This window comes from Mauremys reevesii, linkage group 24, assembly GCF_016161935.1.
Source record: "Mauremys reevesii isolate NIE-2019 linkage group 24, ASM1616193v1, whole genome shotgun sequence".
Lineage (NCBI taxonomy): Eukaryota > Metazoa > Chordata > Testudines > Geoemydidae > Mauremys > Mauremys reevesii.
The window spans coordinates 18,002,431-18,018,173 of record NC_052646.1 but is presented as its reverse complement, the minus strand read 5'-3'; the positions used below and the strand labels follow the sequence as shown (position 1 = coordinate 18,018,173).

Sequence of the window (15,743 nt, the reverse complement as noted above, 5' to 3'; positions counted from 1 at the left end):
TCCCTGTTTACAAGCTGTTACTTGAAATAGATTTAGATGTGTCATTTTTGTCAGTGCTACTTTTTTTAACAAAGGGCCACTAACTACTAAGACTTATTTGTGTCCAGTAAAGAATCAGTTTTCACATCTGGCTTTCCCCTGGAAGGCCCTGATTGCAGCTGGTTTCTGGGCAGGGCCGGGCATAACTCAGCCCCAATTCCAGCTGGGGCAGGGCCTGTTTCTCGCTGCGTATGAACAGCACCTGGCACAATAGGGCCCTTGTCATAAACATACAGCTAACGGGAGGATAAAATCCCTTCTTTACCTCTAAGGGTTTAAGAAGCTCAAATAACCTGGTTTGCACCTGATCAGAAGGACCAATGGGGAAGGAAGATACTTTCAAATGGGGGGGCGGGAGGGGAGGAGGTTTTGTTTGTGTGTAAAAGCAGCAAAGAGTCCTGTGGCACCTTATAGACTAACAGACGTTTTGGAGCATGAGCTTTTGTGGGTGAATGCCCACTTCTTCGGATGCATGCGACGAAGTGGGTATTCACCCACGAAAGCTCATGCTGCAGTACGTCTGTTAGTCTATAAGGTGCCACAGGACTCTTTGCTGCTTTTACAGATCCAGACTAACACGGCTACTGTCTGATACTTGTTTGTGTGTGTTTGTGTGTTCCCTTGGGATGCAGAGGGACCAGGGCAGGAAAAAACCTCTCCTAAACCCCTACCTGAAATAAGCATCTAAGGTTACAAAAATTGTAAGTAAAGGCAAGGAAACGCTTTAGATTATCTTTTTGTTTTAGCTTGTGAATTTTCCCTGTGCTAAGAGGGAGGTTTATTCCTGTTTTTTGTAACTTTGCAGTTTTGCCTAGAGGGGAATCCTCTGTGTTTTCAATCTTATTACTCTGTAAAATTACCTCCCATCCTGATTTGACAGAGGTGTTTCTTTTACTTTTTTCTTTATAATAAAGTTCTGCTTTTAAGAACCTGATTGGTTTTTAGTGTCCTAAAACCCAAGGATCTGGTCTGTGCTCACCTTGTTCACCTATTTGGTTGGTATATTATTCTCAAGCCTTCCCAGGAAAGGGGGTGAAGGGGTTTGGGGGGATATTTTGGGGGAACAGGATCTCCAAGTGGTCCTTTTCCTGAATCTTTGTCTAACTCACTTGGTGGTGGCAGCGATACCGTCCAAGGACAAGGAAGGATTTGTGCCTTGGGGAAGTTTTTAACCCAAGCTTGTAGAAATAAGCTTAGGGGGTCTTTCATGCGGGTCCCCACATCTGTACCCCAGAGTTCAGAGTAGGAAGGAACCCTGACAGCCCTGATCCCAGCTGGGGCAAGTCCTGTCTCTTGCTGTGTCTGGGCAGCACCCAGCTGTCACAGACTCACAGGACTCATTCTCACTAACAATTAGCCAATTTTAAATCTGGCTCTTGGTAATTTTGTACCCTTCTAGTTTTTTTAATCAAAATGTCGCGCGGTGCCAAGTGAAACTCTCTATGGATGGTGATGGATATTACATCACCACCATTAATTTTAGCACAAGTGTGAAAATCAGGGGGGAGGACTTGTAAGGCCATATGTGTGCGTGTTATTTGTATTGCAATAGGGCTTTTGAAACCCTGTCTGAGCTCAGGGCTCCGCCGTGCCTGGCTAACTGGCGGGCTGCTAGATGTCCAGAGGTAACTGGCACCAGGGAATCAGCAGTGAGTGCATGTTACCAGATGGATCCCACAGGGAACTGTCCTTAGCCCAATGCTCATTAGCACCTTTTTTAACAACCTGGAAGACAACATAAAATCAGCTCTGGTCTAGTTTACAAATGACACACAGATGGGGGGAGTGGCAGATAATGAGGAGGCCAGGTTACTGCTGCAGAGCACTCCGGGTCGCTTGGTAAACTGGGCACAAGCAAACAATGTGTGTTTTAATAGGGCTAAATGTCAACATGTACAACTAGGAACACAGGGTGTCAGCCGGACTCACAGGACGGGGGACGCTCTCCTGGCAGCAGGGACTCTGACAACAATTCGGGGGTGATGCTGGATAAGTAGCTGAACATGAGCTCCCGGTGCGATGCTGCGGCCTGCCTGGGTGCATCAACAGTGGGCTCTGGAGTCAGAGCAGGGAGGTGATTTTCCCTCTGGATCGGGCCCTGGTGCGACCACTGCTGGGATCCTGTGTCTAGTTCTGGTGCCTGCAGTTCCAGAAGAACATTGACCCATCGGGGAGGGCTCACAGAGGTGGCAGGAGAATGATTAAAAGCTTAGAAAACCTGCCCCAGAGTGCACATCTTTTCCTTCAATAACTGTCTAACGACGACATGTGCATCATAATCTTTGGAACGGTGCGCTAGGAGCGGGCAGTCCCGGAACTCTTTGCCAAGAAAGGTCTTAACAAAGCTAGAAAGACACTCACTGCCCTTAAATTACCAGGTTTTTCCGGCTTTAGAGGCACTGAAACAATGTAATTGGGCATATGCAACCCCATCTCCTGCGTGCATTCAAAATTGTAAAAAATACACTTTTCTGGTGATCTGGGCTTTCGAATGCTGCCCATAAAACAGAGCTGGCTGCCTACATCAAGGGTGATCAACCCCTGACACTGCTTACAGAGCCTCTCTTTACACCTGTGCCTCGAACTGGGGCCGATCGGCCAGAGGTGGAGCAAACTCACTGACTGGAAACTTCCTGTTGTATGAGATCTGCTTAGCAACCAGCTTCCCAGCACAGCCACTGATGCCCACATACAGGGGGACAGAGCTGACCTGCCACTGGCCTGGGGCAGAGCGGGCCTGGGTCTGTCTGGGAGACCGGGCCAGGGTGGGAGACTTGGGAGGGCCCGGCCATCAGGGCTGGCCTCAGTGCATCTAGGGGATGCTGCGTTTGTTTTAGCTATAGGTTTTTCCCAGACACTTCTGCAGCTCAGCACCAGGCAAGGGATCCCTGTATAAACTGTCCCCGCATCCCACCCCAGATTCAGCTGCATCTCAGCTCTTAAATCGAAGGCTGGAGTCAGCGGCCCCTCGAATCCAGCTGCCATTCCTGAGACCCGCTGCCCCAGCTCTCATCACTAGGGAATCCTCAGTGACCCGGGACCTGGGAGGCGTTTGAGGAACCAAGAGACAGAAAACAAACGTCTGCACTGAATGGACCAGTTCTCATCTGGTGACGTTTCCCCTGCTAAGAGACCCCAGAGGGGAAATACCCATGCCCCATTCCCCCTTCCCACAGCCAGTCCCCCCCTCGGTGGGGTCAGAAGCCGGCTGTCCGTGGGAGCTGTCTGTATCTGGCACAATCTCTCGCTTGCGTCAATGGCACCAAGATCTCCAGCCAGTGGATCCAGGTTGTGCAAGACGTTCTGGGTCCATGTTTCTCAAATGCAGCTTTTCATGTGGCCAGAGCCTCGCGGGTGGCTATTGGGGGGGCAAAGCAGAGGCCTCTCCCCTGGGCCCACCATCAGGGGTTTGGTCCTGCACCATCTGGAGACACGAACACTGGAGGAGCAGGCGGCCAGTGAGTTCCCCACCTTCCTGGGGTGGTGGGGTCAGTCTTCAGCCTTGGAGTGGTGGGCTCCAGCTGTGGGGTTTCGGGATCCAACTCCGAGCCCCGGGTTCCATCCCTGGGCCCCGTCCCGTGGGCTTTGGACTCTGTCTCTTGGCCATACAGCAGTAGGTTCTGGCCCCGGGCTCAACCCCCACTCACCCATGGCCCCCACTGCTTCCCCAAGCCCCCCATTCAGTACCCTTATCACCCCTGACCCCCACTGCCTCCCTACCCGCCTCCCTATCTGGGGCTTAATTTGTCCCTTGCACATCTGGGGCTGAGTCAGTCTGCTGGGAAAAGGGATACGTGTATGTTTGTCGCTTTTCCCAGCAAACTTAGGAGCTAGCTGGGAGGCTGTAAAAAGCTCAGAGGCCAACTCTCTGGGTGCTCCCGGGCTGGAACACCCATGGGAAAAAATAGTAACAAAAACAAAAGACAGGAACGTTGAAAGCCCCTTATTTGTGTTTCTATTCTGTACAGGTCCAGGATAGAATAGAGAGAACTGAACATTATTTTATTATTGAGTCAGCAAAACCCCCTAAATAAATGACTGACAGTGATTTCGACATGGATCGGTGCATATTTCTTCATTTTTCATAAAGTTAATTCAGTATTTTAGGATTCAGGAAGTATTCTCTGAGCGGGGCCAGTGAGCTTTGCACCCACCCCACCCCAGAGACGAATGCGTCTCAGCTCCGGGTAAGTGATTAGGATCTGCAGCCTGTACAGTGTGATAAGAGGTGCAAACTTCTAGTGTTAAAATATTGTTTTGTAACTGGAGACAGCAGAAATAAAGGGTTCCTGTGCTTGCTGCTTCCCCAGGCTCCGAGTCTCAAACCCTGAGGATCCTGGGCTGCAGGGTCGGAGAGCCAGGCGCTGAGCCCCACTCCGCAGGTCTAGGGGTGAGTGGAAATGGGGGGGAGGGAGCTGGAAAGTCTGTGGAGACTGAGGTGCCCCTAAATCCCGACCCGCAGCCCCTTGCTATCCCAGCCCTGGGCTCCCCGCCCCCACAGCTCCGCCGGTGCCCCTCAAGCCCGAGCAGGGTCCCGCCCCAGGGCTCCCCCACCATGGGGACCACACTGGAGGCGTCGGTTCTGGGGGCCACGTACAGCAGGGGGTTCCCCAGCTCCCATCTCTCAGCCTCCTTCCCAAGAACATCTGAGGGCAGCAGAGGGATGGTGGGAAATGGAACTGCTGGGGGTTTCCCCTTCCCTATGGGGGTGGTTTTGGGGGGCAGGGAGGGCAGGTATTGCAGAGGGGGCAGTTATAGATACCCCAGGTTGAGCACATACGTGCAAACTTCTCACCCATAGTCCAACTGCGCTCACTCCATTGCCCCCCATGGAGTTGAGTCAGTGCAAAGTGTGGGGGTGTATGTGTGGGGCACAGACCCCCTGGGGTCGTAGACACTCTACGGGGGCAGGGCAGCCCCCAGGGTTAGGGATGGAGTCTGGATCTCTCAGGGATGGTCCCTTTCCCTCCAGCCCTGGGCAACGGGGCCCGTCCCACTCTGCTCGGGCAGGGGATGGTGCATGGGCCATGGGGGATCCGAGCTGAGACCCGCCCAGCTCACTGCAGTGGATGGGGGAGGGAGAGGGAGGAGTTAGAGGCCTGTACCATTTTAACAGTTAAAGACGGGGGGGAAGGTGTGAGTGGCCCAATTCAAATGTGAGGAGGGGAAGGCTGGAGTGGGCCCCACCATTCTCACAAGAATGAAGAGGATGGAGGGTCCGTAACACTGACAATGAGGAGAGTCCCAGCTGCAGGAGGAGCAGGGTTGAGCGGGGGAGGGGGGAATGCAGCTATGGGGCAGAGAGGGCAGCATTAGCGCCCCACCCTGTCTGCAGAGTTCACTGTGCGTTGTGTGAAGAAATACGTCCTTACATTTCTTTTAAACCTGCCGCCTATTCATTTCATTTGGGGACTTCTAGCTCTTGTATTATGGGAAGGAGTAAATCATACCACCCTATTTACTGTCTCCACACTAGTCAGGATTTTACAGACCTCTATCATATCCCCCCTTAGTCATCTCTTTTCCAAGCTGAACAGTCCCAGTGTTATTAATCTCTCCTTCTGTGAAAGCTGTTCCACACCCATCATCATTTTTGTTGCCCTTTTCTGCATCTTTTCTAATTCCAATTTGAGATGGGGCCTCCAGAACTGAATACAGTATTCAAGATTTGATTGTTACCATGGATTTATATCGAGGCAATATGATATTTTCTGTCTTATTATCTATCCCTTTCTTAATGATGCCCAACAAATTCTTTTGATGGCCGCTGCACATTGAGTGGGTGTTTTCAGAGAACTCTCCATACTGACTCTGAGATCTCTTCCTTGAGTGGTAACAGCTAATTTATACCCCACCACTTTATATGTATAGTTCGGATTATGTTTCCCAATGTGCATAACTTTTCATTTATTAACATCAAATTTCATCTGCCATTTTGTTACCCAGTCACTCAGTTTTGTGAGATCCCTTTGTAGCTCTTTGCGGTCAGCTTTGAACTTAACTATCTTGAGAAATTTTGTATCATCTGCAAACTTTTCCACCTCCCTGTTTACCCCTTTTTCCAGATCAGTTATGAACATGTTGAACAGCACTGCTCCCAGTACAGACCCCTGGGGACACCACTATTCACCTCTCTCCACTGTGAAAATTAGCCATTAATTCCTGTCCTTTGTTTGTTCTATTTTAACCAGTCACTGATCCAGGAGAGGATCTTCCCACTTATCCCATGACAGCTCACTTTGCATAGGAGCCTTTTGGGAGGAACCTTATCCAAGGCTTTCTGAAAATCTAAGTACATGGACATGATTTCCCTTTACAAAAACCATATTGAGTCTTCCCCAACAACTCTCTGCATCTGATCATTCTGCTCTTTGCTATACTTTCACTTTACTATAATTTCAACCAGTTTGCCCATCACTGAAGTTAGGCTTATTGACCTTCAAATGCCAGGATCACCCCTTTTTTATGGAGCCTTTTTTAAAAATTGGTGTCACATTTGCTCTCCTCCAGTCATCTGGTACAGAAGCTGATTTAAATGAGAGTTAGTAGTTCTGCAATTTCACATTTGAGTTCCGTCAGAAGTCGTCTCCAGCTTCCTTATGAGAATGTCATGTGGGACTGTGTCAAAAGCCTTGCTGAAGTCCAGGTATGTTATGTCCACTGCTTTCCCCCAGCTCCCAACCAGTTACCTCGTCAAAGAAGGAAACAAAGCTGGTTTGGCAGGATTTGTTCTTGGTAAATCCATGCTGCTGATCACGCCTTCGGCCTCACAAATTGAAGGTTTTATACATTGCTCTAGAAGCTTTCCAGGTGTCGAGGTCAGGCTGACTGGTCTATAGTTCCCCGGCTCCTCCCTTTTCCCCCTTTTAAAGATGGCCCCTCTGTTAGCCCTTCCCCCGTCTTCTGGGACCCCTCCTATCATCCATTAGTTGGCAAATATTATTGCCAGTGGCTCCAAGATTTCTTCGACTAATTCCTTCAGCCCCCTGGGTTGAACAGCTTCCTGCCCCACTGATCTGAATTCATTCCAATTGGCCAGAGCATCTGTGACGTGTTCTTTACTGATGCCGATTTGCAGCCTTTCCCCTTTGTTGTCCATGGTAATTTCACTGGTTGCCTGCACACATGTTGTTTACATTGAAGCAAAGCAGGCACTGAGCAGTGCTGTCTTCTGACCATTTTCTGTCACCAGATCAGGATTTTCTGGCCGCTCTCATGATTGTTAGAGGAAAATCTCAGGGTTTTTTTTGCCAATTTAAGGATTTTTTTAGCCCACGATCTCTCAGGTTCGTCTGGTGATTTGGTGTTTTCTGTGTGGGGGGGAGGTCATTGCACTGCCAGCAGCCCCAGATCAGCCCCCCACAGAGCCCAGCAGCACTGATAGTCTCCCAGGCAGATCTATTTCCCCAAACAGCCTCTGTTCTCACACTTCCCACCCCACTTCTGTCTCTAAGTCTGTCCCAGCCCAACGCTCCAGCCATGGGCAGAGCCCTGCTGCCACACCGTGATGCTGGGGAAAGGAAGCTCCCGCCTCAGGGCCCCCCCTGTAGAGCAGGGGGTCCTGCCACGCTTAGGGTCCTGATCCTCACCCTGCTCTTTAGGGGTAAGTAAGCAGCACCTGCAGCCTTTCCCCTTTGTTGCCCGTGGTAACTTCACTGGTTGCTTTACTGTGGGAAGATAGAAGCAAAGCAGGCACTGAGCAGTGCTGTCTTTGGACCATCTTCTGTCACCAGCTCAGGATTTTCTGGCCACTCTCATGATTCTTAGAGAAAATCTTCGGTTTTGTCACCAATTTAAGGATTTTTTAGCCCACGATCTCTCAGGACCGTCTGGTGATTTGGGGTTTTCTGTGTGGGTGGGAGGTCACTGCGCTGCCAGCAGCCCCAGATCAGCCCCCTGCAGAGCCCAGCAGCACTGATGGTTCCCCAGGCAGATCTGTGTCCCCAAAACAGCCTCTGCTCTCACACTTCCCACCCCCCATCTATCTCTAGGTCTGTCCCAGCCCAACGCCCCAGCCATGGGCAGAGCCCTGCTGCCACAGCTTGACCCAGGGGAAAGGGAGCTCCTGACTCAGGGCCCCCCCTGGAGAGCAGGGGGTCCTGCCACACTGAGAGTCCTGATCCTCGCCCTGCTCTGGAGGGGTAAGTAAGCAGCCCCTGCAGCCCCAGGGCAGGGGGAAGGGCAGAACCTGCACTAAGCAGGGCCAGGTCTGTCCCAGAACTTGGAAGGGAGACTGGCCAGAGGGGGAGGGGAGCCCAGTGCCCCAGTGTGGTGCTACGGGGCGCCACATGACAGGGAGTGGGGGCAGAGTGTCGATGTAGAGAGGGATGGAAACTAAATGGAGTGAGATTTGCTCAGGGACCCAGGGCTGAGCTCGCAGGGGGCTGCAGGTCGGGAGTGAAGGGCACCGGCAGAGCCCTGGGGGCAGGACCAGCTCTAACATTTTTGGCTCAGGAAGCAAAAACAAGGAGCGCCGCCCCCCTCCGAGCGTCACTCGAACCAAGTCCCCGCCCCCCCGAGCGTCTCGTGGCCCAAGTCCCGCCCCGAGCGTCACGTCACCCAAGTCCCGCCCCCGAGCGTCACGTCGCCCAAGTCCCGCCCCCGAGTTCGCGTCGCCTAAGTCCCCGCCCCCCAACAGGGCACCCCGCCCCTAAGCCCCGCCTCCCCAGCGCCGCTTGGCCAAACAAAAACAAACCCCGAGTGCCGCCCCCTCCCGGGCTTGGCAGGGGGGTGCCTGGAGCCGGCCCTGTCTGGGGGGAGCTTGGGGGGGATCGCTGCTCTCTATGGGCCCCACTTCGATCCCTCCCCTTCCCCTGCAGGGTCCCTGTCCCAGCCGCCCGGATTTACCCTGACGGTGCCGCAGTCGGTGTCGGTGCAGGAGGGTCTCTGCGTTCTCATCCCCTGCACCTTCACGTACCCAGCCCGGTACGACACCGACAATCCCTCGGCCCAGCTCTACGGATACTGGTTAAAGGAGCCTGGTACTGTGGGCCAGGATCCTCCCGTGGCCAGCAGTCTCTCCAGCCTGGGGGTGTCGCAGGAGACCCAGGGCCGGTTCCGGCTGACGGGGGATCCAGCGCACGGCGACTGCTCCCTGCAAATCAGTGATGCCCGACGGACGGATGCCGGGAGATATTTCCTTCACATCGAGAAAGGCCTGTTAGATCACACTTACCGCTCCAATTCCGATGGCACTGACCCTCCGCTCACGATCTCCGTGCCAGGTAAGAGCAGCCGCAGTCACCGTTTGTGAGGGTTCCCCCCACTCTGAGCTCTGGAGTACAGATGTGGGGACCTGCAGGAAAGACCCCTTAAGCTTATATTTTACCAGCTTTCGTTAAAATCTTCCCCAAGGCACAAATCCCTTCCCTTGTCCTCTGGCGCTATTGCTGCTACCACCAAGTGAGTTATAGAAAAATTCAGGAAAAAGTTAACTTGGAATACCTCTCCTCCCAAAATATCCCCCAAACTCCTTCACCCCCTTTCCTCTGGAGCCTTGGGAATAATGTACCAACCAATTTGTTAGCAATGTGAGCACAGACCAGACTCTGTCTTCAGGACACTAAAAATCAATCAGGTTCTTAAAATTAGAACTTTATTTATATATATATAAAAAAGAATCACATCTGCAAAATCAGTGTGGAAGGTAACTTCGCAGGGTAAATAAAAGATTTCAAACACAGAGGATTCCCCTCTGGCTCAGCTTCACAGTTACAAAAAGCAGGAATCAAACTACATCTGTAGCATAGGAAAATTCACAAGCTAAAACACAAGATAACCTAGCGCCTTTCCTTGCCTACTTCCAATGTGTGTCATTTTAGATCTATTATTCCAGGTATATTTGCAGGAGATGTAGTACCTGCTCGGTCTCTCCCTCCGTCCAGAGAGGGAACAAAAAACAGACCAACAAACAAATCCTCCCCCCACCCCCACAGATTTGAAAGTTTCTTCTTTCCTCATTGGTCCTTCTAGTAAGGTGCCAACTAGGTTATCTGAGCTGATGAATCCCGTACAGGGAAGGCGATTTAGTACAGCTGCCAATGAGGGATTTGATGCTACTGCACAAAGAGAGTTGTTACTCTTCCCTCTATATTTATGGCACCGCTCATCAGCCCCCCTGAGCCAGCCAGTCCCCACCCTGGGGCCAGATCAGGGATGGTGCCCCCGGAGGGGAAAGGCCACGTCTCCCCGAGTGATTCTCTCCCCTCTCTCCGTGTCTCAGGGCTGACGGAGGAGCCAGAGATCCAGATCTCGCCAGCGCGGGGGCTGCCAGGGACGCTGCTGGCAGGGGAGCCGGTGAATGTGACCTGCACGGCCCCTGGGCGCTGCTCCGGGCCCCCTCCCCGAGTGACCTGGACGGGACCATTCAGCGACACAGCCCAGAACGTCTCAGCCCAGCTGGGGAACGGCACCTGGGCCCACAGTTCCACGCTCAGCTTCACGCCCGGCCTGGGGGACCACGGCAAAAAGCTCGTCTGCAGCGTCACCTACAGGCCACAGGGACCTTCCACCCGCAGAACCGTCCGGCTCGAAGTTGGCTGTGAGTGACCCCCCCCAGCCCCTCCACACCAGCCCCCAGCCCCCTCTGCTGGGATCCCCCCCCTGGGCTCCCCAGCCCTGCCCTCCAGCCCCTCCCCCAACTCAGCCCTGTGCTGGGATCCCCACCCCTCACCAGGCACCCTCAGCCAATTCTACTCCAGGCCCCTTCCCTCCACACCGTGCAGCCCCTTCTCCCTTGGGATCTTCACCCCTTCCTGCCCCCCCCCCTTGGCTATGGCTCTGCCCTCCCATCCACAGCCCCAGGCCCTTCTCTTCTGGGATCCTCTCTACCCCCTACCTGCCCTTCCCCCAGAATCCTCCTGTGCTGGGATCCACCCCCACATTCCAATCCCCCCCTTGCTGGGATTCCCCACCTCACACCAGCCACCCCAGTTCGCCCTGAGATCCCCCCCCCCCCAGGCTGTCCCACCGCATCTCCACATCCCTCCAATTCCTGATGGATCCCGGTGGATGCTCTATATGGGGTAGAGGGTTAACAGGACCCAGTCACTGTCTGGCAGTAAACATGCTCTGGGTTATGTACCCAGATACCTCGGGCCGCCCTGCTCCAGGGCAAACCCCCGTTAAATGGCCTGCAGATCCAGGGAAGAGGGGAAATCAGCAGCTGCCTTTGCAAGGTGAAGGATCAAATCAGGCATCACTGTGAGGACGGCCCTTGTTCCCTCAGCCGGAGGGAGATTTAACAGGAACTTGTCCCCAGTTCCCCACATGTGTCTGAGCCCAGGCCCCAGCCCGACCCCGAACGTCTACACAGACCTCGGAGGAAACGTCCGTGCTGCAATCAGAGACCCACAGCCTGAGCCCCGCAAGCCCAACCCAACGGACCCAGGCTCTGACCGTCAGATCCTCGGGGCTTTGAGGGCAGCATGGATGGAACCTGCCAGGCTGGCCAGCCGGTACCAGCGTCCGGCTGTTCTGGGTTTTGCTTTTAGCCGCCCCTCTGGGAGCAGCCAGTCTGCAAAAACCCAGGCCTGGCCGGCCAAGCCAGAAGGCAAAAGGAGAGGGCTGGGGAGAGACGAACCGAGGGGGGAAGGCAAGGACCCATGACGAGGGTGTCTGATGTCCCTGGTCGTGGTAGGGTCGGGGGTGGGAGTGGGGTTATTTAGACTCCTGGCTCTGTCCTGCCCTGGGGAGGACACGTTTGGGGAGCAGGACAGTGAATGCCCAGGCACCTGGCAGACAGTGGCGCTGGTGGCACTTGCTCAAGTACCCAGGCTGAAGCAGCCCGGCCCCTCGTTAGTGACTCTGCCAATTAGGCCATTTTTTGACAAACCAGTTTGGTCCCTTGGGTTTCCATTTCCCACGGTTCTGGTTCCCCGGTGCGGCCCTAACCCGGCCCCTGGGTTCCGTCGGGCGCCTCTTGGGTGGGACTCAGTGGGGTCTGTCGCTTCCCTTCCCCCCCACGGGCCATGTGTCACTTCGGGGACATTCCCGTCCCCCAGCTGAGCTCACAGCGAGGGGCCATGTCTAGGCTCGGTGATCACTAGTGACACCCCCCCCGGTGCTGTCCAGCCCCCCTGATCCCCCCTGTCTGGTTTGTGTTACAGACCCGACCAGGCTCCCCAACACCACTGGGACCAGGACCGGACGCCCCGGTGAGAGGCCGCGCTGCGAGCCCTGGGAATCTCCTTGTCACGCTCTGCCCACGCTCAGGGCCAGGCACCAGGCTCAGCTGAGCCAGGCTGATCTGTGCCTGGAGGGGAGAGCCCAAGACAGCCTCAGGACTGTGGGGAGGGTTGTGAAGGGAGAGAACCCGGTTCCCTCTGTCTCCAGCCGGCGGGGCAGCAATAGGGGGCGCTGGGCGGCAGGGAGGAGATGGGTTAGGAACTGATCTGTGTGATGGAGACCTGATGCCATGCAGGGCCGGTGCAAGGTTGTTTTGTGCCCTAGGGGAAACTTCCACCTTGCGCCCTCACCCATCCCCGAGCCCCCGTCATGAGGTGCCCATCCTGCAGTAGCTCCCCACCTCCACCCTGATGTGCCCCCCCACTGTAGCTCCCCACCCTCTACCCTGAGGCACCCCCGCTGCCCCAGCTCACCCCTGTCCCACCTCCTGCCCGAGCACACCGTCGTTGCTTCACTTCTCCAACCTCTCAGGATTGCAGGACCAATCAGCTTAGGTGCCGCACGCCTGGGAGGTGGGAGAAGTGAAGCAGCCACAGCGTGCTCGGGGAGGAGGTGGGGCAGGGGTGAGCTGGGGCAGGGATTTCCCTACATGCTGCCCCCCCTCTTTCTTGCTGCAGGCAGCCCTCCCCGCATTCCCCTGCCCCAGCTCCCTCTGCCTAAATGCCAGCGGCGACTGGGGCGGCCGAAGATCCGGCTGCCGTGGTCGCTGACAAAGAAAATGCCACCCCCCAAATCCTAGTGTCCTAGGCAACCGCCTAGGTCACCTAAATGGTTGCAACGGCCCTGCTGCCATGGAAAGGCACCGAGATTGTGCACCCACCCCAGAGCTGGCTACGTCCCCACGCTGGGTGAGGGGTGTCTGTATAGTCACCAGTGCTGTCCAGCCTTCCTTGATCCCCCCTGTCTCGTTTGTGTTACAGACCCGACCGGGCTCCCCAACACCACTGGGACCCTGACCAGCAACGGACTGGAAGCCCCGAGAATCAGTGAGCACATCCTAGTCACGCTCTGCCCGCACTCAGGGCCTCACCCCAGGCTCAGCCGGACCAGGCTGGTCCGTGCCCAGAGGGGAGAGCCCGAGGGAAGCCATAGGATTGTAGGGAGGGTGGGGGGGGGGAGCGGGCCATGTTCTCTCTGTTTCCAGACCCCAGGGTGGCACTAGGGGGCGCTGGGCAGTGGAGAGGAGATGGGTCAGGGGTCGATCTCTGCAACGGAGACCTGCTGCCATGGAAAGTCACCAAGATTGTGCTCCGACCCCAGAGCTGCTACGTCTCCACATTGGGCGAGGGCCAGGGAGGGGCCGGGCGCCTGGAGCTGCCGAATCTCAGCAGAGGGGACGCTGGGGAGTATCGGTGCTGGGCCAAGAATCCCTTGTTGCCTGATTTGGGGAGGGTTAGTAGGGACAGTGGAATGTATCCACTTAATTTAGTTTTATTTAATAATTAATTTTCTAATTAATTAAGAATGTTAGTAATAATTAATAGATATTAATAATATGGGTATGGCTCGCCAATATGTGTGATCAGAAGATAAAAGTTCGTCTTGAATCAGGCTTCACAGAATTTAATACAAGGAGATTGGGGTATAACAGGAATTTACACTGAGACAAAGTTTAATCAAACAAGACCTTTTATTTAAAACCAATAAAACAAGAAGTAAATGTAAAATGTTAAAAGCAGTTTGATTACAAAGTTACAAAATATCACAGTTCTTTAAGAGATATGAGATGATATTACACAGCTCTAATGCACTTTGCAGCAAAGAGGGTGTTGTTCACACCTATTGATAGAGGTTATGAGTTAAACTCTTTTTAACCTAAATGCTCAGAAATAAGAATTTGTTCATACTCACAACTTTGAAAAGAATTAATACTACGACTTAGTATTGACAGCTTTCACAGGAGAAAGAGGCTTCGAAGCAGGTTGAGACGATAAGGAAACAGAGAGATGGATCGCCTGCCCTAATGGAGGATTACCACCCTTTTTATAGGGAGAAATCCTTCCTCCTATGCCCAAATTTGTCTTTCCCCCATGGAAAGGTGAGGGTACCTGTTTTCATAGGCTGACCTTTGTGTACGTATTAAATGACGCATCTGCGGGTGTATGTGTTACATTTGTGGTCAAAAATACCCTCCTTTTTACCCTAACTAGGTGAAAGGTTAGCAGACATTCGAAAAGTCCCTAGACAATTTGCGTAGGTTTGTTTCCTATTATCACTTTTCTGAGTAAGGGTCTTAAAGGTTGCTTTCAGCATCACAGAGGAAATAGGCCAGGATGTCTGGTCTAGAAGCTTCTAGGTATCTTCATTACAGCTTATTGCAAATTCTATTAATCTATGCAGCCTACACACTTTTATCAAAAAGACATTTTATACAGACCAACAGATTAATCCTCAGGGCTACACCCTTTGGGTCGGCCAGCCAGGCCCTGCGTGTGCACGTGCAGCGTAAGGCGCTAGGGGACGCTGTGCCAAACAGAGCAGGGCATCAGTGGGGCGAGCTGTGCTGCTGGGAGTGGGGTGGAGAGTCAGTGGGGGGCACTGTGCTGGGGGGAGGGGGGAGAGGCTCACAGCTCACGGCCCAGGAGGGTGATTCCCCTCGGTTCCTCTGCTCTGTCATGAGCAGCCCCCCCGCGCTGGGCTGGGGGGGCGAGCCAGCTGTGACTGGAGCTTCCCAACGTGATGGCTGAGGATCGGGGGCTGTACGGGTGATGGGCCCAGAGAGAGGAGAGCTCTGCCCATGGGATGATCAAGCTGCTCGTCGAGTGTGAGTGAGGTTTACTCATGGGACTCCCTGCCACGGGTGTGCGGGGGTTAAATAACAGGACTCCCTGCCACTGGATGTGAGTGAGGTTGAGCTGGGAAGCTCCCTGCCCCTGAGTTTCTCTCTCTGACTATTGTCGCTGTGTCTCCTGCTCTCCCCAGGCAGTCCCCGGCCGGGGACCGGGCTGAACTCGTCCTGCCAACGCCAGGGGCTCGGTATCAGCTGCAGCTCCTCCCTGCACTCCCACCCCCCACCCAGGCTCCAGTGGCAGGTGGACGGGGTGTCCCTGGCTGGGAACGGCTCACGGGGGGCCCTGCATGTCAGCTTCTGGGCCCAGAGGGACGAGGCCATCAGCACCCTGAGCTGGAAGAGGAGTGGGGATGGGGCGGGCTGGCTGGTTCGGGCAGGAATTTCAGGGATCTATCCCAGACTCTCAGCTTGTTCCGTTTCCCACAGGTGGCCTCATTCGGGCATTTATTGAAATCAGCTGCAAACTCGTCTTCGCGGCGACTGGATTCTTCCTGGCGTATTACCTCACCCTGCTCTATTACAGACGGTAACTCAGCTACCGACCCACCCACCAACCTACCCATGTACCCATCTACCCCCCTACCCATCTACCTACCCACCAATCTACCCACCTACCTACCATCTATCCACCCACCCACCCAACTCTGTCCCTATACACCCATCTATGCATCTATTCATCCCCACCCACCCACCTATCTATCCAGACTGCCAGCCACATAAATACCCC

General features: G+C 54.2%; 1 protein-coding gene across 1 annotated transcript in view; it reads left to right on the top strand.

The window, feature by feature from the left end:
- Positions 1-10,587, top strand: part of LOC120390572 (myeloid cell surface antigen CD33-like) — a 35,979-nt gene extending 25,392 nt beyond the window's left edge. Inside the window, exons 3-4 of the mRNA XM_039513305.1 lie at positions 8,859-9,263; positions 10,262-10,587. Of these exons, the coding sequence (XP_039369239.1) occupies positions 8,859-9,263; positions 10,262-10,587 (731 nt within the window). The remainder of the gene's footprint in view (positions 1-8,858; positions 9,264-10,261) is intronic.
- Positions 10,588-15,743: the final 5,156 nt, after the last annotated feature.